At 32.3% G+C, this 22,571-nt stretch overlaps 2 protein-coding genes and 1 pseudogene across 2 annotated transcripts; all 3 read left to right on the forward strand.

Annotated features, from left to right (window-relative positions):
- The first annotated feature begins 1,032 nt into the window (after positions 1 to 1,032).
- Positions 1,033 to 1,470, forward strand: LOC134268113 (uncharacterized). Its single transcript, XM_062750312.1, has one exon. It carries the CDS (start codon positions 1,033 to 1,035, stop codon positions 1,468 to 1,470), a length of 438 nt encoding a protein of 145 aa, XP_062606296.1.
- Positions 1,471 to 6,646: 5,176 nt separating this feature from the next.
- LOC134268107 (uncharacterized) lies at positions 6,647 to 7,878 on the forward strand (annotated as a pseudogene).
- A 4,941-nt stretch (positions 7,879 to 12,819) lies between these two features.
- Positions 12,820 to 20,698, forward strand: LOC134268108 (carbohydrate sulfotransferase 14-like). The gene is made up of 3 exons (XM_062750307.1): positions 12,820 to 13,323; positions 18,912 to 18,979; positions 19,530 to 20,698. Exons 1-3 carry the CDS (start codon positions 13,227 to 13,229, stop codon positions 20,661 to 20,663), a joined length of 1,299 nt encoding a protein of 432 aa, XP_062606291.1. The 5' UTR covers positions 12,820 to 13,226; the 3' UTR covers positions 20,664 to 20,698.
- Positions 20,699 to 22,571: the final 1,873 nt, after the last annotated feature.

Consider the following 22,571-nt stretch of genomic DNA (forward strand, 5'->3'; position numbering starts at 1 on the left):
ACAACACTGGCTACAGTGATGTCATGGACACACAAGGACTGGGCAACATGAGAACGGAAAGAAATTTGCAGACTTATGCTCCCAAAACCAGCTGGTAATAGGAGGAAAAGGATTCACAAGGCCACATGGAGATCCCCTGAACATGTTACAGAGAAGCAGATCGATCATTTCGCATCAACAAGAAATTTCAAAGAGCATGGAAAGATGTCAGGTGATGAGAGGAGCAGACATTTCATCAGACCACCTTTTGCTGATGACTGCATTAAGACTACGCCGGAAGAAGTTCAATAACATGAGGACAAGGTACAATATGAGTGTCCTCAAACAGAGATATGAAGACAGCATTCTATCTCAGCTTGTCAAATAGATTCCAGCTACTACAAGACCAGCTAGAAAACAATGATACCAACATTGAGACTTAATGGCAGCCATCAAGATAATGTGGCATGGCATATGCGAGGAAAGCGGTGCTGAGTACAAGCAGGCCAAGAACAGCAAAGGCAAAAGCTCAAGAGGACTATACAGCCACAGATAAAGAAGTTAAGAAAAACACCAGGAAAGATAAACGGCATTACATTGACAGCCTATCCAAACAAGCTGAAGAAGCAGTGGGACAAGGAAACTTGAAAGAACTATATGATCACAAAGAAGCCCTCCAACAAGTTCCAGTAAACAGACAGGCAGTGAGAAGCAAGAACGGGAAACCTCTAAAGACAAAAGAAGAACAATGGAATAGTCGGGCAGAACACTTCGGAGAGCTATTTAACAGACCAACACCAGAAACACCTCTGGACATACAACCAGCCAATAAAGACCTTCCCATCAATTGCGATAAGCCAACAAAGACAGAGATCATGAGATCAATTAATAAACTTAAAAATGGAAAAGCGACAGGGCCTGACGAGATACCAGCAGAGGCCCTCAAAGCTGATACAGAGACAGCCGTTTAATAACATCCCAAACAACCTCATCAATAAGATCTGGGAGGAAGAGAACATTCTGGAGGAATGGAAAGAAAGTATTCTTATTAAGATGCCAAAGAAGGGAGATCTGAGGGACTGCAGTAATGCTCCTGTCAGTACTGGCAAGGTCCTCCACAGAATACTTCTCGAGGGAATGAAAGAAGCAGTGTACCAAAAGCTCTGTGACCAGCAGGCTGGTTTTATAGCCAATAGATCATGTGCACCAGATAGCAAGTCTGTGCATCATTATAGAGCAATCTCTGGAGTGGAAATCCCTTCCCCCTCCTATGTCAACTTCATTGACTATGAGAAAGCATTCAACAGGGTGGACCTAGAAACATTGTGGAAGATAATGAGGAACCATGGAATTTCAGAGAAGTTAATCTCCCTGATTCGAAACACCTACCAAGGCATGATATGCAGAGTTGGCATTGTTGTCCAGATGTCTGAGAATTTCAAGATCAAGACAGAAGTTCGACAACGATGCTTGCTGTCACCATTTCTTTAACTCTTGGTCATTGATTGGATCCTGAGGTCTACCACATCAGGCAAGAACAGTGGTATACAGTGGACACTCCGGAAACAACTCGACGATCTTAATTTTGCCGATGACCTGGCTTTCCTTTCACACAACCAAAGTCAGATGCAGGATAAAACAACTCGCCTTGCAACAACTTCGGCAGGAACAATCAACTTGAAGAAAACAGAATTCATGAAGATAAACACCATGCACTGTCCAAACACCAGTCAAAGTTGGTGATGAGCCCATCAGAGAAGTCCTTCATCTACCTGGGGCGTGTGATGGACAGACAGGGTGGCACAGGTCTTGTTATCAAGTCAAGAATTGGCAAGGCAAGAACTGCATTTACCATGTTAAAGAACACCTGGGCCTCAAAAAACATCCGTTTTACCATCAAACTGTGGATCCTCAATTCCAATGTAAAATCCTACTGTATAATGCAGAGACGTGGAGGTTGACCAAAAACCCTGCAGGAGATCCAGACATTCTACAATACCTGTCTAAGGCGCATCCTCAACATCAAGTGGCCTGAAAGGATCCCCAACGAAGAACTATGGAAGAGAGCAGGACAGCTAGGAAACAATGGACGTACAAATAAGACAGAGGAAGTAGGGCTGGATTGGACACACGTTTAGGAATCACACGCCAGGCCCTGACTTGGAACCCACAAGACAAAAAAGGAGAGGACGTCCAAGAAACACCTGGAGGCGTGACTCGGATTCAGAGTAAAATACAAAGGATATGACTTGTCAGGATGCAGCTAAAACAGCTCACAATCGAGTTCTTTGGAGAACTGTCGCTGATGGCCTATGTTTCTCAAGAAACGACAGGCCTAAGTAAGTAAGTACCAGTACTGGGTACAATATTTGGGAGAATACAGACACCAGTGAATCAATATCTTGCAGTACAGTTACCATTTGTTTAAAACATTCATTCTTTATTTTATTGCTTGTATATTAATTAAGATATGAAAAGTTCAACTTTCGTTCTTTACCGTCATGTTTTGAGTTGACAGGTATATGTAATGAAAATTTTTCTAATTTGGAAAATCTCTGAATTCATAGCAATGCTTTAATGCGCTTTAAACGTTTTTTCAACAATTTTAATTAAACTTTTAACTCTTGATGATCTACTACGTTGCATACAGAAGATTAAGGTTCAATTTATGTCAAAGAACTTAAAATTCAGCGCATGTAACTTGTTTTCTAATTGCCAACATGTCGCAAAACCTTCACAAGGACGACAAATGCCTAGAATGTCTCTGCATTTATGTTTACAGACGTGGAAAAATTTTAAAAATTACTAGTAAAGTAAAAACATTTGATCTCTACGTGAGGCACTTTTAAAAAGACAGAAAGTCAATTCGTTGTTTAATTTTTTAATGGAAATAGAACCACCATATTTCCATGTATGACCAATGAAAAAAGTAAAGAAAACGAACAGTAACGGATGTAAAAATATCTATTTACAATCCAAATATTTAACCAAAACAACACGGGCTAATAGAAATTCATGAGGTGGGTCTTTTATTCCCACTTAGCCAAAATTCTGAATTTCTTATTCCCATCTAGCCAAAATTGGGATTTTCACACCTGGGTGGTCACCTGTTTATAGTCTGTTTCATGCTTAATTTACCTGTAATATTTACCTGTGATGTACTAGTTCATTAATCATATAAATAAATATCATGAATAGTTGTTTTAGATATAAGAATAATAAATAAAGTCCTACTTATTAATTATTTTAAAATTCATACCTAATATCAATTAATTTAAAAAAAAAATTATATTTTAAAACACAGGTTATAGCAATAGATATGAAAAGAGAATGGAGCATGTTAAGCATGATTTATTTAAATAAATTAATTAAAAAAAATGACTTGATAAATTCATTTATCAACATAGAGATAAAAAAAAATTAAACCCCAGACAAGAAAGAAAAAAATTGACATATTGGTATTATTACTTATAAATAACTAGGACAATAAAGAGATTGATAGAAAAAATGAAAAAGCAATTGAGTTTAATTTATTATGTATGAATATTAGTGCTAATTATTAAAACTCATGTACGCACATGATTAAAATTGGATTAAGTGCCTTCATGCACACGTGTGTTTATAATATATTTCTTATACGCATATGTGCAATTAAAAATAAGTATTTTATTGACAAAAAAATCAAAACAGTATAAACACAACTCATATAACCCTCAATTGTTGTAACATTAAATTTGTTTAAATTATCAATATATAATTTGATTTATTTAGTACACTAGAATATTATACGTGTCCAAAACTGATATTAAATTCATAATGTACCAAAAAATCTCATTTAGAAGTAAAGTCACTGTCTTTAGAAAAAATGTCCATATTCATTTTAAAAAGCCATTGATTTCTCCCTTAATATCAGATGCACATTGAAAATGAACAAAATGCATGTAATTTGAATGATAGAAAGAGAAGAAAAAAACTTATATAACTCTGATCTTGCACAAGTATGAGCATAATTTATTTGTAAAACGTTTATTTGAAAATGAACACTATTGGCCTTAACAATTATTTTATCATGCAATCATTTTATCAAATTCAATTTTTTTAGATTAATTTGATTTTTTTCATTAAATGAATTACAATTTAAACACATGAATTACGGTAGATTCCAGATTCAAATAAGCTAAAATATCAAATCACAGATATTAAAAATGAATAGATATATTTTTTAAATTACAAATTAAATCAATGCAAATGAAATTTAAAAAGAAAAATTAATTTTTTATTAATAATTAATTTGAATAATTGAAAATATGAATTTATTAATAAATATTGAATTCAATACCATTCAATTAATTGTCAGACTTTTTCAAGGGTTAATCTAAAACAGACTATAGGTCACCTGTAATTAATTTCTTTTGTTCTCTCCCTCCCCTTACCTGTACACCATTCCCACTTAGCCAAAACCAGTCACCGGTACTTTTTTCAGAATTTTGGCTAAGTGGGAAGACACCGTGGGATCAGTAGCGTAGAAGTAGGTGTCCCCCCTGTCGACTGATCACAATTAAAACACTGCGAGCCCTATCAGTTGAACAGAATACTCTGTATAGTCATATGCACAAGATTTTATAGTTTCGAATTTCAAATAATGGTCTAACTATTCATAGAAAACAACAGCTAAATTATGACCCCAATGAGCTTTTGTTAATAAGGCCATTATACGAGGGTTGATCCAAAAGTAATGTCACAACTTTGATAAAATTGCTATGAATTGACGTAAAGCAACAAAATTATACGTATACATGATGGAAGCTTTATTTATTTCAAATCGGATTTTAAACAATGCGCGTTTATGGTAGTCGCCGCACCTAAATATAACGTCATATGACGGATACACACCGTCATACTTTAAGCGTTTCCCCTTCTTTTCATAAAAAATATTTGTGATTCGCACACACTTTCACTAATTCCACTTTCTTCAAGAATTCTTGGTACTATTATACACTCTTTTCATAATTCATCTCTCTGTCAAAATTTTTTTAACAGTAGCATCAGACAAACTTAAAAATTCACATATCACTCTATTAGTCTATACGTCTGTCTTTTTTGACAACATCAGACACCATTGAACGTTTCCGTCCGATCTCATATCTTTCGGTCTTCTTAACCTCTGCTAATCATTCAGTGACCAATCACCCGCCCAAAATTGCTGAAACCATCTATTAAGATGTCTCTTATTTACATTCTTTATTCCTTAAGTCTGACTGATTAACGAAAATGTCGCTAGTGATGATTCCCATATTTTGAAGCAAAAATGCATTACAACTCGTCGAGCCTTTTTTCCCCATTTCGACAATCCTTTTGTTCAATTCAACAGAGTAAAACAACAATATTTTATATTTATGATCACAAATACCAATGCCGTCTTTTAATTTTCAATTGTAGACTAGAAAATGACAAGAGTTGTGTCTTAAAAAAAATTTCTGAGATTCGGTGCTTTTTAGAATCTTTTTAATGTGTTTGTCTTTTTCATTCTAAAAAAAAATACACTTTAAAAAGTGACGTTCCGTTGTGACGCGGTGACACTCCCTAAGCTCTATGTTTTAAACATCTATGAAATATATTCAAATAAACATGATAAAGTTAAATTTTCAATGTTAATTAGATTCATATTTGTGAATCTTTTGGTATTATGTACTTCATAATATGACGCCAAATATAAAAGATATGTATGGTGGCATATTTCTGTCCCTTGTGTGCAAGTTATTTTTCTCTCAAATATGTCGACATGCAAGATTGATATGTTAACATGCAAGATAGTTATGTCAACATGCAACATAAATATGTTGACATGCAAGAAAATTACAATCAAATAAAAATTATAAAAAATCTTCAAAAATCTCAAATATCGCCCACATGTGACATTCAACATGCTAGATGCTACTTATTTATGTTAACATGCAACTTATTTATGTTAACATGCAAGATAAATATGTTGATATGCAACATATTTATGTCGACATGCAACTTGGTTATGTTGACATGCGAGATAAATATGTTGACATGCAACTTATTTATGCTGACATGCAACTTAGTTATGTTGACATGCGAGATAAATATGTTGACATGCAACTTATTCATGTCGACATGCAACTTAGTTATGTTTACATGCAACTTATTTATGTCGACATGCAACTTATTTATGATGGCATGCTGTTTGTTTGAAAGAGGGTGCAGTTTGATCAAAATCTGTGGTTGCAATGAATGAGAAGCTTAACCTCTGAACGTTCATCTGGTCTCTACACAACTGACAAGGTAAAACTTTGTTTTAGATCTGATATAAAACTGATATTGGATGTAATGAAGATCTTTTGGGTGATTAATCTGATAATTTGTATAATCCTTACTGATAGTAATTCTTGGTGTCAATATCTCTTTTGGTCAGATTGCCCAATTCTTAAATAATATGTGTACGTCATGTTGCTATTATTTGATCAAACATAATACTTTTAGTACTTCACTATCTTTTTTAGATGATAAACGCTTACAAGCCAAATCGTGGTGTATTTATAGAATGATTTAATATGATGTAAATTTACACATGTAGAAAGCAAAACGAAAATTCATTGTGTATAAAGTATTTTCCCCATTTTTTTTCAGCGACAAAAATACAATGGGTGAAAATATCTATACACCTGCTCTGGCTCAACGTTTGGTTGTGGACGGACTACCTCTCAGCAGGAATGAAATGATTGCTGTTTATTACCAATCTGGTTATACTATTCAGGAAATCATTGGATTTCTTGCGACCAGACATAACGTTGCCCTTAGTGCAAGACAAATTCATCGAGTTTTAAGGGAAATGAATCTGAAGAGAGAATCTGACGAGACGAAACAATCAGCCACGTTTGGAGGACATTGTAACGGCTATTCTACATGAACTTTCAGGCTCGGGCGGTGACATAGGCTATAGAGGAATGAGGAGGCGTCTGCTTATCGACCATAACCTCAATATGTCTTGTGAATTGGCGCGCCTTGCATTAACTGTTTTGGACGCAGAAGGTGTAATAAGGCGTAGACAACGTCGTCTTCAGCGTAGAAGGTACATTAACGAAGGGCCGAATTTTTGTGTTCATCTAGATGGCTGGGACAAGTTAAAACCATTTGGAATTTCCATTCATGGCTGTGTAGATGGCTTTTCAAGACGTATTCTCTGGCTCAGAGCTTGCAATTCTAACAAAAACCCTGAGTATATACTAGTATCCAGATTTTAAATAGATTATATCAAAGAAATAAACGGGGTTCCTGTAGTCGTATACGCAGACAGGGGTACCGAGAACCCCATAGTTCGAGATTTGCAATTCGCTTTGCGATGGAATCACCATGATCCCTTGCAAGGACTATCAAGTTTTAGGTATGGATCGTCATATAAAAATACAAAAATAGAGCGATTTTGGCGGTGTTTACGAGAAATGTGTGGCAATTTTTGGATTAATTACTTTAAGGATATGGATAATTTAGGTGTTTTTGACACCTCCGACATAGTCCACCTGGAGTGTGCTAAGTATTGTTTCTTACCAATTATCACCAGAGAACTTAACAGAGTTATACAACATTGGAATGAACACACAATTAGAAGAAACCGCAATGCAGATTGTCCGTCTGGAAAACCAGATGTTATGTATTTTCAGCAAACAAGAGATTTCAAAATGCCTGTACCTGATAATCTGAATGGCATAGAACAAGAATATTGTGCCTACCCTCCTACAAATGGTGTTTCAATGGAATTTGAAGTTATTGGTACTCAAATAAGGATGGAAGACAGTTTGAATTACCCTACCAAACACAGTAGAAGAAGCAACAGAACTCTTTTTCCGAATAACAGACTATGTAGATCGCTTATAAATTACATGTATCTACATACATTTACTTGACTTTTGTTGTTTTAAGGAGGTACATTTTTCTTTATGTTCCGAATATTGTTTGATAAAGGAATGAGAAATTGTATGTCTTCGACGCTTTGAGTATTTTTAATTGCAAATGAGTATTACTAGTAAAGTATATATACAAATAGTACATAATATATGTAATTGTTTTTTTTAAAATCTGCTTTAACCGTCAAGGTCAAAAATCATAATAAATTCAGAAAATTGTTATGAGTACTGTTGATTGTTGAAGAAAGAGTACAAAAGCGTATTTTCCTATTGAATAAAGAATACATTTGGTCAGCAGTTTTTTCTTCGATAACTAGGTCAAACTTTTAATTCATGGGAAAAAAGAATTGTTCCTTTTTAAGAGGGCTGGGTGGTTGTGGCCATTTTTAGACTATAATGATCTCCTTTAGAAGAAGAGCTCAATATAAAAACATACAAAAATGATTAAATTTTAAAACTAAAATGTATGAAATTTTTGATTGCCAAATGATAGCTGAAAGCTAAAGATATCATATCTAAAAAAAATAAGTTATATCTGATGGTTAATTTGTTGACCCCCAGCCTCCTTAATGAAGTTGTCATAGGTAATGCACCTGTAAATGCCCCAGATCTATTCTCCCTCATTCAGAACATACCTACTTGACATTAAAAAGGACATTGTTACGATTTTGCTCGCATTTTATTTTCCCATTTTTATTGTTTAAAATATTAAATTAGTGAACTGCACTTCATACCTTTTATTCTTAAACTGTTTTATGTAGAACTTCACTGAATTCATGAATCATTGAGATATCTACCATCACATAGGGTCCAACTCAAGTAATGGACAATAGGATGAAAAGCATTTCAGAGAATTTTGCTTTGACCTTAACCTATAGGTTAGAAATTGTCCAGTTGGCATAAAACTTTTATTTCAGTCTCATTACCCCTTACCGAAAGCCATTTATTTTTGGTTATGAACAAGATAAAGCAATTTATACTTTGTTGTCCACCTCATATTATAGAAAATAATTTAAACTGCAATATCTACTTGAATAAATTTTCGATCATTAAAATCAACTTCAATTTTACCGACAGAAAAAAAAAACCCAGAACTGTGCCTCATTGCACATGTCTTGGGTAGTAACGAATCTGCACGCTTGCACAAATGTTCATAGTTGTGTATCACATAATTTCTTTTGCATTTAAATTTAATCATTTAATTCAAAACCTTATTATTTTGAAAATCAAGCATATTTGAAAAAGTATATATCCCAAATGAAATCAGAAATCGATCATATTCACTGAAAACTGCAACACAGATTTTGATTAAAAATGCACCCTCTTTCAAACAAAGAGCATGCCATCCTAAATAAGTTGCATGTCGACATAAATATGTTGCATGTTAACATAAATAAGTTGCATGTTAGCATAAATAAGTTGGATGTCAAAATATTTACCTCGCATGTCAACATAACTAAGTTGCATGTCAACATAAATAAGTTTGTCGACATAAATAAGTTGCATGTCGACATAAATAAGTTGCATGTCAACATATTTATCTCGCATGTCAACATAACCAAGTTGCATGCCAACTTAACCAAGTTGCATGTTGACATAAATATGTTGCATGTCAACATATTTATCTTGTATGTTAACATAAATAAGCTGCATGTTAACATAAACAAGTAGCATCTAGCATGTTGGAGGTCACATGTGGGCGATATTTGAGATTTTTGAAGATTTTTTATAATTTTTATTTGATTGCAATTTTCTTGCATGTCAACATATTTATGTTGCATGTTGACATAACTATCTTGCATGTCAACATATCTATCTTGCATGTCGACATATTTGATAGAAAAATAATTTGCACACAAGGGGCAGAAATATGCCACCATAGATATGGACACTGTGACATTACTTTTGGATCAAGCCTCGTAACAACCATTGAATGCCCGACTTTAAAAAGAGGCTTTTGAATTTCAACTTATTTGTTCCTAGTCTGTCTCGTTTTTAGAAATTGATGGCACTTAGACCATACACATGCGCCATACAAGTATGCATATGAAAATGGAATATTAATATATTATAAATAAGGAAAGTAGATGTTTTGCATATTGCCTTTTTTTAATACATTGATCATTTATTATTAAAACACTTTATCCAATTTGACAAAATGGTCAGGTCTTCTCTTTCTTATTCAGCCCAACGTCTGATGTGGGTTTCGTCAGAACTCATCAAAGTAAGTAAGTAACCATTTATTATAATGACATTATGCATATAAATGAAGCTCCATCGCAAATTGAAATATCAAGACTCTCTATATTTAGTACTTTTGAAGATTTTTTTTTTTTTTTTTTGCTTTTGTAAGTCTTTATTCTGAATAACATAAAGTTCCCCAATAATGACGTATCCAGCGGAACTAAAGCTGAAAAAAGAAGAGCAAGAATACTTTCCGGTAAGATTTTAAAAAAATCTTTGATATCTTAGACCCTTTAAAGTTTGTTAATAATTTTAAAAAAAAGTTTGAAAGCAACAGTTTTGAACACTTGTAGGGCATATAGGAAGCAGAATTCAACTTGAAATATGTATGAATGTAAGACTTAACTTTTTTAATGATTAAGAGTTTTACTAATGTTCACAGAATCTAGTACTTTGATAGCAAATATTTGGTGAATCAGAATTACTCCGACACATATGGTAGCTTAAAGATCAATAATCACTAAATATGTATTCTGCAGTTGACGATTCCAAGCATAAACTTCAATAAGCTTCTTCAAATTTTCCATTAAAATTTTCAAAGTTAATGCGGATGTGACGAAGATTAAAATTATTTATTTATGTAACCTAAAAGTGAATCAAATGAGACATTTTGATTGTACGAGGGTCATTCAAAAAGATTGTCTTAACTTTTGTTTATTAAACGTCATATTATATCCAAATTTGGTACACATATTTTCACAACAAATTCGAATAATTTTAGTAAAAAATATGGAATTGATCTTCATATTTATAAAAAAAAAATTATTAAAGATTTATAACAGCAAAAATGGATTCACGAAGCAAAGTCAAAAATGAGTGATTTACTAATTTTCACTTTATAGTATCTATAGCAATACCTCTAATAAATGGAGTTGAATCGAGATAAAATTTACATTTTTTGAATTTTAAGTCTTGCTGTATCACTTAAAATGCTATCAGGTAATGTAATATACCGGTATTTTTCCGTTTAAAAGATATCAGTTTCTAAACATATATGGACTTTATCATAAAAGGCAAAAAACTATGACGTTGGAGGACGTCACGGAGCAGCGAGTAGCAATAAAATTTGCTTTGCGTTCGGGAAATTTCTTTAACAAGCTTAAAAAATTCTGTATTAAACAGAAAATGTATTAAAATAAGTCTTGTATTTGTATATAATGAAAAATACAGTTTTTCAGTGGTAGTGAGTTTGAATCGGACGACAGATGGTCTGCAAAGAAACAGGTTATAGTTAAAGAGCTTGTCAAAAGAGTTAGAACGTCATTAAACATGATGTGCGCTTCACTGTTGCGAAACTTTTAGAGTTAAGCGGTAAAGAATTTGAAAAATTGACAATCTGAAGCTATTAGCACAATTGTTATTGTATGAAATTAAGAGAGTAATTCTGAGAAACTTTCTCGACGTTGTTTTTTGACGCTACAATGTAAGTTAACCATGCTCCGTGGTAACAAAACATGTTGCTTTAAAAATTTGCTAACATGAGTTCTATTGTAACGTCACACTTTGACAAAATACTAGTTAATGTTTTTATTTACGAAAATGTGTTGATCTACAATCTTGTAATAATTATATGACGATGAGGAACATTGTCAACGTATTTTTTGAATGACCCTCGTATATTTGATAGGTTGTATGATCAATGTCCATGATTACGCCTATAACTAAGTTATCAAAAAGTCTCATCACATTTGTAAAGATTTCCTACATGATTTAAATGGTCATCGCATCCAGTCGGAAAGGTTGTGCCTAGTTTTCTAATATTCACTCTTCTTACATGTATTATGAATGATTTTATCTGTTGGATGATATATTTTCCGAAGTTTTAATCCATCGAAAGAATTTTCCAAAACTTAATTTTTTTTATTATGTACGAGTTATCTCAATTTTTTCAATTATTTGAATTGATGTCTTCTCTGCTTTTGAAGTGAAAGCCTTTTTACCATGCTTCTCTTGTTGTATCCATCAATATCTTTTTTTTTCTACTAGCCCCTGTTTTCTTTTTCAAATTAAAATTCATTGTGACTCTGTTAGTTTAAAAAAGAAAACAATTTCATTTCAAGATCATTTTGTCAGAGGCTATTTCTTAGTCTTTGAATTTTTTTTTAAAGAAGTCAGAGGTGTACGTCATATCTGAAGAATAGGCTTTAAAACCATAAATTTCTTCTTTTTTTTAATTTCTCCTTTTGTTTCTAACAATACATTTGATCGAATTTAAATGCCAATATAAAAATTTCCAATCAATTCAGTTCTGCAAATTTAGGCCTATACATGAATATAAAATACACAAACATAAGTTTATAGAAATTCATAAAAATTAAACTAATTTATTGTATCTTTTACAAATTTGATATTTATACCAGTATACAGGGTTAACATGTCTTAACCTCTAACGCACGAAACAAGAAATTACATATAAAATTGATACCTAAAGCTATAAATTATATTCAACATCTTTAGTTGCAATTTTATGACAAGATTCACGCATTTTGAAAAATGTGGTGCTATGCTACACGTAAATAACTAAAGACCAAAAGCATTGGTGGTCCGCGAAATATAACAATTACCCCAACACTTAATTATAAGCATATTAAGTAAGTTAGGCGATGAAATATTTGCTTTACGACATATTACGCGTTATAAGAATTACAAGTTAGAAATGATCGCCTAGAGGGCAACGAGAGCAAATTGGAAAGTGCACACCTTCTTCTGATCTCGACAAGGCAAGGTGACTAATGAACTCCTGTCAAAAGTTAGCCATCAACGCCGGTCAGTCGACAATGTAAATGTCATCGCTGGTACAAGACAACGGTCCTATTTCTGTATGTTTTTATCATAACAGAAACATGCTTCCATTTGGGCATAATCATTACTTTAGTGAGCTCTAAGGATTTTATAAAAGAGATAAACAGATATAAACGGTACAGCAGCAGAAGACGCAATTGGCGCGGGAAAATGTTTTAACGGGATGAAAATGACGTCGAGTCGGAAATGAAAGAGATGTCAATTTTACCTGCACCACTTTAAGTTTTTTTAAAGGGATGTTTTCTGATGATGGTTGATTTTCAATGAAAAATCATGAAAATCATATACCTTAAGAGGCGACTCTCTAGAAGGCTATTCCTGTACGGGATTTTAGTGCTGGCGGTGGTGCCATTTCTGTTTGTCATCGTTGGTGAGTATCCAATATTCGCTTTTTCTTTTATTTTTCACCAAATAAAGTAACTTTAATCAAGAAATATAGAGAAAAAAAATAATTTTGTGATGCAATTAGGTTTTGCCATACCTATTTCTGAAATACAAATTTTTATGTATAGTTATGGATGTGAAATATAAAGATGCTGTTTTCATAATTGATAATGTGGTATATATTGGTATATAAACTTTAAAATTTGCAAACGAGTAATGGTCCAGGATTTCCACTGAATCCACTCAAATGGTATATGGATCGTGACTTGGCAGAAAAGTAAAATCTTTGCATGGGAAAATTGCTCGTTTGTTTTGATTCAATACATCAATAATTTTTCAGGCTTTTCTGCTACATTTCAAATAAAATTGGAAATCATGCATTACTTTTTAAATATTTGTATTCCTTTCCCCATTGATCTTTCTTTTTTGCAGAGAATATCTAGGCTAGACAAGTAGTTTGACACATTTTTGTTCATAGTTGTCTCATTCGTTGGTTAAACATATAATTATGACGGCTCTGTTTTGATGATGGACGGTTCCCTTCACACTGACTGATCAAGACAAAACAACAAAATATAATATCTGCCTTCATGTGCTTTATAAACGGATCAAAATATTTTCAAAGAAATGCTAGGATACTGACGTGTATTTACCCCATTTCAGTGTTATTTTATCCGCTATGTGAGTGCAGAGATTAAAAGGTAGTTATACAGGCATTTGCCATACTTGTAAGGATTTTGCAAACGTTAGCAAAAGAGAATTTACTTGAGGTCTTTGACTTTAATAGCACACTTGTTATATGTTCTATGAAAAGAAGTAGATCATCAGAAGTTAATATTCGGTAAAACGTGGCCCATATTCTTTTTTCTACCAAAAGAAATCAATTTATCGAAAGATAAGGTAAGGTGAAATGTACATATTGTAAACAGATTTTGGTTTTCGTTGAAATTTCAATTAAAAACCACATGTAAGGAAGCTATTGTTTTAAAAAAAAACGTTTACAGATTATTTCAATATTGTAATAGCTCAGAGAAGGATTTTTCAAATTAGACACTTATAATTTCCCATTACAAACGCCTGTCAACTTCACGTACTGCACACAGGGATCAAAATGATTTAAGAGAAATGCAGAAATACTGTATGCACCGCTTTGGAAATGATATTTTGCCTGTTTATATGAATGCAAGGTGAAGATAATTGTTAAGGCATTTGCCACACTTGAAAGGATTTTATTTGCAACATTTTTGGCAAAATGACACGTTACATGAGCTGAATTGTATTTTAAGTTTTTTGACTTTATTATGTAACAGTTCATTTCTTATGTGCAAATTGTGGCTGTGTTTATGGAAGTTAATATCAAATGCATTAATTAATTTTGTTTTGAAGTCAATGATAATTTTTTCAATTTCGACAGATATAATGTTCCATCAAAAACATCTGGCATTTCCCAACATCAGGGAGGAGAATAAAAGATTAACTTTTCGTGTCTTGGCTGCAAATGAAGTGCATTAGTATCCATTATTATTTTTTTAATCTCCGTGGTTAACGAAAAATTTAATGAGTAGATTTTTTTAATTAAATGACTTTAATCATAATTTCGACAGTCTGACATAAGACTGCTTACGTACTGAAGTTAATGGAAACATAAACTGTTTGCATTGTTTTGCGTACCGGTATATGATGCAATTATCAGGTTTCTAAGATATTGTTATTTACACAACTTTTGATATTTCTTATTCAAAATTTGTACTAATTTTGAAAAAGAAATACATGTAACAGAATTTATGTGTAGAGCAATTTTAAGAAGCTGTAAATTTTCCATTTTTCTTTCTGCAATCGTCCTTATAAATGCTTTAAACATACTTTATTTAATATATACTTATATGGATTGGGCAACAGACAAGGCCTATGTACCCCCTCTCCTTGTATAATAGTTCAAGGCACATATATCAAATAATAATACTTGTACACTAGTGTACATGATAATCAAGAAGGTAAAAATGAAAAAATAAAGATTCACAATCGAGTATATTAATTATCCATCATTATTATTGGCAAGGCCTACGTACACCCTGTCTTTGTATAATAGGTCAAAGCACAGATATTAAATAATAATACTTGTACATGGTAATAAAGAAGGTTATAATGAAAAAGAAAGATTCACAATCGAGTATATTATCCATCAATATTATATATAAAAAATATGACAACCTCCTTACTGTATACAAATTATTTACATACTATTTACATACAGCTCAAAAATAATACAAACATTTAGAAAAAAATATATGTACATTTAATAATAATGCAGTGTTCTTAATTTAGTCTCTGAGAATAAATTCATGTACATATGAAAATGTTTTACAGTTTGTTTGCAAAGGCACCCGACGTTACTTATTTTTCTTTTAATTTTTTTTTTATTAAAAGAAAAACCAGTAACGTCAGTTTCTTGTGTTTGTTTGATAAGAAGTAAATAATATTGTTTTTTGAACTTGACACTCAGTTAAGAGGAAAATGACAATCGTCCTTATAAATCTATACATCGTCACTTTTTACATGTACATTATTGTGAAACATGACCATAATGTTTCATATCATAAACCAAATTAAACATAAGAAAAAAATAATAAAACCTAAAGAAATGTTTTCCCATTCACTTTTTATTTTAGAAACATGATTTGTATGATTTTTGAAAAATATGTATCATTTGTCATTTACAGATTATGATGTAGAGTTTGCAATATCAATATATTCATTTCCACTTTTAAATTGGAATGGATCGGTATATAATTTGACTGGAATTGATGTAATTAATCACAAAAAGCGTTCCCGAAAATCTTCACTCCAGATAAAATTATTTATTGTAAAATTGATGTATTTTTACATGCTTTAACTAGCATCTTAGCTTTAAACATGAATTCAAGTCTTGTTTGCCTAATGCATTTGATTTTCATATCACAAAATTAAAAAAAATATAGATAACGAAAATGCTCTACATTAATAACTTTGCTAGCATATTGAACAGGAAACCAAAAATTCAATGAGACGATCTTTTTGTCTGATTTTGCAAACTTCATCCAACCTCTGAAAAAATTGTGTAAAGAATGTGTTTCTTAAAAAACTTTACCTTTATCTAAGTGGGAAAAAGTGATAAAAAATGATGAATAGGTCAAAATATAACAGTTTTTGTTCATTTCAAAACATAGTCGTATTTTTTTATCACATGGTCGTATAATCATTGCTTTAGTATGATACTTAGGTACTATGTAGAATAAGTACTATATAGATATTCTGCACAGGTGAATACCAGATAATTTCCTTTATTACTACACATTTTTTTCCACCTTGAAAGCATTACATCTGACCAGCGGCAATGTTTTATTTGTCCGTATAAACAAGTAAATACTTTTGTGACAACACTTTGTTCTTTGTTAATGACCTCGGTTGTGTCAGAAAAATCGAAACATTATCCTTACTCACGCATACAATCATGATTTAATAGGACAACTCGTAAAAGAATGTAATAAGTCCCGAAACAAGTGTCGGCAAACATAAAGTTGACCGCCATTTATAACGCATAATATCGTAACAAATTCCTATAAGAATATTAATAAATTGTAATTTTATTTTTGTAAATAGGTCATGGCATTAATGCATAGATTGCCTGAGTCATATTTGAGCCCATGGTCGGGCGACCAAACTTTTCTGGTATCCTAAAAAATGGAAGAAAAGACATGATCGTCCGAAATTATTATCGGACGAAAATCTTAAAACCGCCTTTTAACACTGGAAAACCCTAAATATCGCCAGTCGACGATAGATTTCAAAAACTGCCCACCGAGGACCGAGGGATGGTCTACAGACTATTCAGTGACTACTGTAATTGAAGAAACTGGCCCGACAGACACATTAAATAGCGAAAAAAGGCAAAATCGGGCAAGACAACGGTCGATGAACTGTCGAGTGTCACCCGAACACTCTCATTTTTTCTCTAAAACTGTCGGGTTTTTGGTCATTTTTATACGTGTATATTTGACTATAAGATTTTAGGAAACACATTTTCTGCGTATATTTATACTGTAATACTGTTTAATGTATGAGTAAATTAATTATTTTTTTTAAATGCATTTAATAGATATTGCAGATAATTTAGCCAGTCATGCTGTCACTTTCTTAACAAGACATAAAAGAACCACAAATCCTACATTTTCTCTGATGGTTCGATTAATTCCACACTTGGTATATACAATATCTAGGATTGCGGTCAACCGCTTACAAGAAAATTACCTTTTAACTCGAGAGATAAACAAGAAACAACCAAAAAAGCATTAAACTCGTTGTAAGAAAAAAAAAGTTGTATATTTTTGTTGGCTTGATAAACAGAGGATGTTGTCTTGTTTTAAGTAAAGGATCAAATATGAAACTTTACTTGAAATATTGCCCATGGGTGAAGGCAGGATCTAGTCATACATGGTATCCTATGTACTCTGTCACATTAGGCGGAAATCATAAATAAGATGCGATGTTTCATTCATCCAGAAATAATTAATGAAATGAAACAGCTTGATAGACAGTGAGAGAGATAGACAACATGATTTTTCTTTTTATATACAAATATACTTTTCTTCATTTTTTCTTCATACTTTGAAGTTATGATAAACATACAAAAAAGAGTAGGCTGGAAAAATGATTTTTAGCTAGGAACAGATGTTTGGCAAACTTTTGAAAGAAATGATTGAATTTGCAAGCTATAGTAAAATGATCTTTTCTTACTCTTGCTGTTGCCTTCAACTCGACATTTAGATATATCGACGACGTATTGTCAATTAACAATGGTCAATTCCATTCCCACGTCGATACGATATATCCTGGTGAGCTTGAGATAAAAGATACCACAGAGTCTAACACATCTGTTTCATACTTGGATATTTTACTTGAAAAAGACGTTAATGGTATCTAACAACCAAGCTATATGATAAACGTGATGACTTTAACTTTTCTATCGTCAACTTCCCTTACTTATGCAGCAATATACCTTCATCACCTGCATACGGAGTCTAGATATCTCAGCTGATTCGATACGCAAGAGCATGCTCTACGTATGAACAATTTCAAAAACGAGGTAAATTATTAACAAGCAAGTTGATGAAACAAGAATATCAACAGTCTCGTTTAAAGTCATCATTTTGTACATTTTATGGTCGCTACAATGACCTTGTCAGCAAATACAATTTATCATTGAGACAAATGCTGACTGACGTTTTTCATACTTATTGTTAGTCCATTATTAATAGATTGAATTGACGACGGATTTTTCCGTTATTTCCCGATCATAACAAGGAGCACACGGCGGGTGTGACCGGTCAGCAGGGGATGCTCACTCCTCCGTGGCACCTGATCCCACCTCTGATGTTTCGGAGGTCCGTGTTTGCTCTGCTCCAATTTTGTATTGTTTTATGGACTTTGATATTGAATACTGTTCGTTATCTCCATATCCTTCATTCAAGAATTAAAAAAAAATACCGGGGGTATTAAAAATCATTAAATATTTTATTGCCATTTCTTTTATTTCAGGTCAGCTGACAGTGGACTCTGGCAACGAGAGAGGAAAGGAGAAAAGAATACTTAGCAGGCATATCTTTGTAAGTGTCAAATACAGAAAAAATTATATATTTCCTCGTGAAAATTATCAAGTGCATTAAATTTATTAGAAATTTTAATTTTTTTGTTGAGTTAAGAAATGTACATACATTGTAACCCATTAACGAGAATTGTACCAATACCAGGGAAAAATTTCCACGGCAGATAATTCGAAGCTGAGATAATTCGGAGCAGGTATCATCTTGTGCGGGGGAATTAGTTCATACATAATTGACAACTATATCACCGGTGTCACTCATTCGTCAAGGCTAAATCTGTCGACCCGATTCAGTCACTCAAAACAAGACTAACTCAACTTTCATTTGCCTGCATGATTTTACCAATGTGAAATCTTGGCATTTTATATTTTTACTACTTTTTTTAACTAAGGGCTGATTCTGTCTAAAAACAAATAAAAACTTGATATTTGGATAATTTGTGGGTGGGTTTTCACTTCAAATGAAAAAGTTCTGACTTTAATTATGACGTTAGTTCTTATTAAAGAAATAGGACCATTAAATATTGTCATATTTCCTATTTTTCTCCTTTCAGATGCTCAATGACCCTGTGCAGAGGAGATTTGAGGAGAGAAACAAACATTTAAGAGAAGAATGCTCAAGATTGAAAAATTATTACGTTGCTCAAAATTCAGAGGCAGCCGTCAAGGAACATCTAGTCGTTAATCGAAAAAATAAAATTGTATATTGTGCAATCGAAAAGATAGGGTGTACATTTTGGAAGCGAATTTTTCAGATATTGAGTGGTTGGAGAAATGTGAGTAATCCATTTAGCATTAAAGGAATCCAAGCTTATGAGGGATTCTCCACCGCCAAACGACTTCCGTTTGACAAAATTTATCAGTTACTGCGCATGTCAACAAAATTCATGTTTGTAAGAGAACCTTTTGAAAGATTACTCTCGGGGTACGTGGATAAAATTTATTCCCCAAACACAGCATATTGGAATTTCATTGGAAAACATATAGTAAAAAATTTCCGTGAAAATCCTTCTAATGTAAGTCTTGAATGTGGACATGACGTTACATTTCCAGAGTTTGTGGAATATTTCATTTACTCCCAGAACTCTAATGAGCGCCGAGATGCACATTTTGTCCCAAGTTTTGAGCACTGCAGACCTTGTGAAATAGATTATGACTACATTGGAAAACTTGAAACATTCCAAGAAGATACATTTCATATTTTGAAAAAACTTGATTTAGAAGACATGATTAAATTTAGCGATTTTCAAAATGAAACTGAAACCGATGCACTTATAGACACAGTGGATTATGTTTATTCAATGAAACGCTCCATACTCAATTGTATGACATTTACCAAAGGGCTCTACCGAGCATGGAGAAAACTTCAAATACGTGGAATTTTAAGTAAGAATGTCAAGTTTCCATTCCCAGTTGACAGAGATGTGAATGTCACCCCAGAACAGTTCAGGGAAGCTTTATTTAAAGCGCATGCGCAATCAGGGGATAAAAAATCTCGCAAGAAGAACCGCGAGGAAGCCATGTTGGAGGCGTACAGCAGAATTAGCCCCGTGTTAATGGAGAGACTGAGAGATGCTCTGCTTATAGATACGTCTCTTTTTGGATACGAAAAAATACCGAAAAAATTACTAGACCTTAAATACACCGTCCCGGATGGTGGTGGTTTCCGGTACTTTGACAACATTTGACAGTACGGTCTTCCAAAAATATCATTAATATTAGAAATAAAATCATTCCATGTCTGTTTTGATTTTCCTTGGAATTTTGATTATTTTCTTTTAAGTATTTGTCTTGCTGAGTTGCTGGATTGAATATACCGGAGAATCCCTAAACTGTGATTCTATATTCTTGACTTTGCTTACTAATCAGTATACTTGTATATTTTTGTAAATTTGGTGACACAAGGACTTATTTGATATCAAAATTTAGTATACAAATGGTGAAAAAAGAAACAACGGATACGAAACAATATTATACACTAAAGTTCTAAGCTATACACTTCATTAAGGAGCAATATCCCTCTGCTCCAAATTTCACGACTTTTTTTTTAATCCAGACATTGATTTTCAACAACAACTATAGCATTAAATTCAAATGGAAAATAGTTTGAAGTATGAAGCGTTGCTTACTTTTTCAGAAATGAATAATATGTCAAATCATGATGTGAAGAAAATATGATATGGTAAATAGAAAGATTAATTATTTTTTATCTCACAATTAAATTAGAAATATGAGGTATATATAAAAATAATATTTACTCTCATACCTATCTAATTCCCATTAGAAAACATACTGAAGCTCTGCTTTTTAAATCACAATTGCAAATTGTTTTCTGTGCATGTAAAATAACACGCATCCATAAACAAGAGTTATCTTTCCATTATCGCCCTTGAAAATATTTTTTAATGAAACAAAATATTAATTAAATGTTTATAAACAACACTGCATCTGAAATTTCTGTACAATTAAAAGAATTATACTTTAAGAGACAGAGATTTACACTGTTTAAAGGAACTGAGTATAAATGTTTTAAGTAAATTATTATAAATCATGAATGTACATACTAGCAATAGAAACTATAAATCAACATTTGTACCATAGAATAAGTTTGATTGAGTTGACTATAATAATGGTTCCCATGAATGAAACTTGTAAACTCTGACATGACAATTCACTGAATTTCATGACAAAATATCTGAAGAAAGTTATCTCTCTTATCAGAAGAGTTATCTCCCTTATCAGAGGGATATTCCACCTTAAATAGTATCTTTTATTAGTCATTAGCAGATTTTTCTTTGGTTTCAGCAGAATTAAATATTATATTCTACATTTTTACTCGTCAATCTGCCTCTCGGTTGAAAGAAGGAAAGAGAAAATTTACCATAAATAGAACATTTCTTTTGTTCTAAAAATGAAGAAGTTAAAACTTTTCATCGAAATTATGCTTTTTTTGCCATGCATGTCTGAAAGTTAAGAAAAAGGATGAGAAAAAGGCAATTTTATTAAAAACTTTATTTAGTTCAACATCATTACACAAGACAGCAGTTTTTTCAATTGAGAACATTTACATGTTCATTACTCGACTGAGAGTTGGTGTAATTATTAGCAGTAAGTATTTCTAACATGCATGGGAATTTTCCATGATACAAATAAGATTTTTTCTATGCGTGGTCCTTGTGAAATTCCTAAGATCCCCATGATCCACAAATAACTGGAATAAGTTTTACTTTTAAAAAGTAGTACAATTCAGAATTCACTTACTCGTAGATATGTTGATTTTTTAAGTGAAGATTATAATGCAGCGTCATTCGTTATATAACTCGTTGAAAAAAGATTATCATATATAAAAGCATCATAAATATAAAATTAAACTAAATCGAAAAAATATCTATAGAATTTTCCAAATAAATAATGAATAAATAAAAGATAAATTAAAAAACAATTATTATTTTTACTTTGACTCCAATTAATGGAAAAACAAGCATGTAAAATATACACAAATAAGATAATTACAGGTTTGGGAATAAATATTAAAATATGAACTAATTATCCTCCAAATAGATAATTAACGAGTAAGAACAGTGTTTTGACACAAT

This window comes from Saccostrea cucullata, unplaced genomic scaffold, assembly GCF_032062105.1.
Source record: "Saccostrea cucullata isolate Sc308-1 unplaced genomic scaffold, CSIRO_AGI_Scuc_v1 ctg230, whole genome shotgun sequence".
Taxonomy (NCBI): domain Eukaryota; kingdom Metazoa; phylum Mollusca; class Bivalvia; order Ostreida; family Ostreidae; genus Saccostrea; species Saccostrea cuccullata.

Bases quoted from the DNA above. Each gene is read 5' to 3' on its own strand.
- LOC134268113 (XM_062750312.1), top strand. From the start codon at position 1,033: ATGCCAAAGAAGGGAGATCTGAGGGACTGCAGTAATGCTCCTGTCAGT.
- LOC134268108 (XM_062750307.1), top strand. From the start codon at position 13,227: ATGAAAATCATATACCTTAAGAGGCGACTCTCTAGAAGGCTATTCCTG. The intron at 13,324-18,911 runs GTGAGTATCCAA...CTTTTATTTCAG, and splicing joins ATTTCTGTTTGTCATCGTTG to GTCAGCTGACAGTGGACTCT. The intron at 18,980-19,529 runs GTAAGTGTCAAA...TTCTCCTTTCAG, and splicing joins TACTTAGCAGGCATATCTTT to ATGCTCAATGACCCTGTGCA.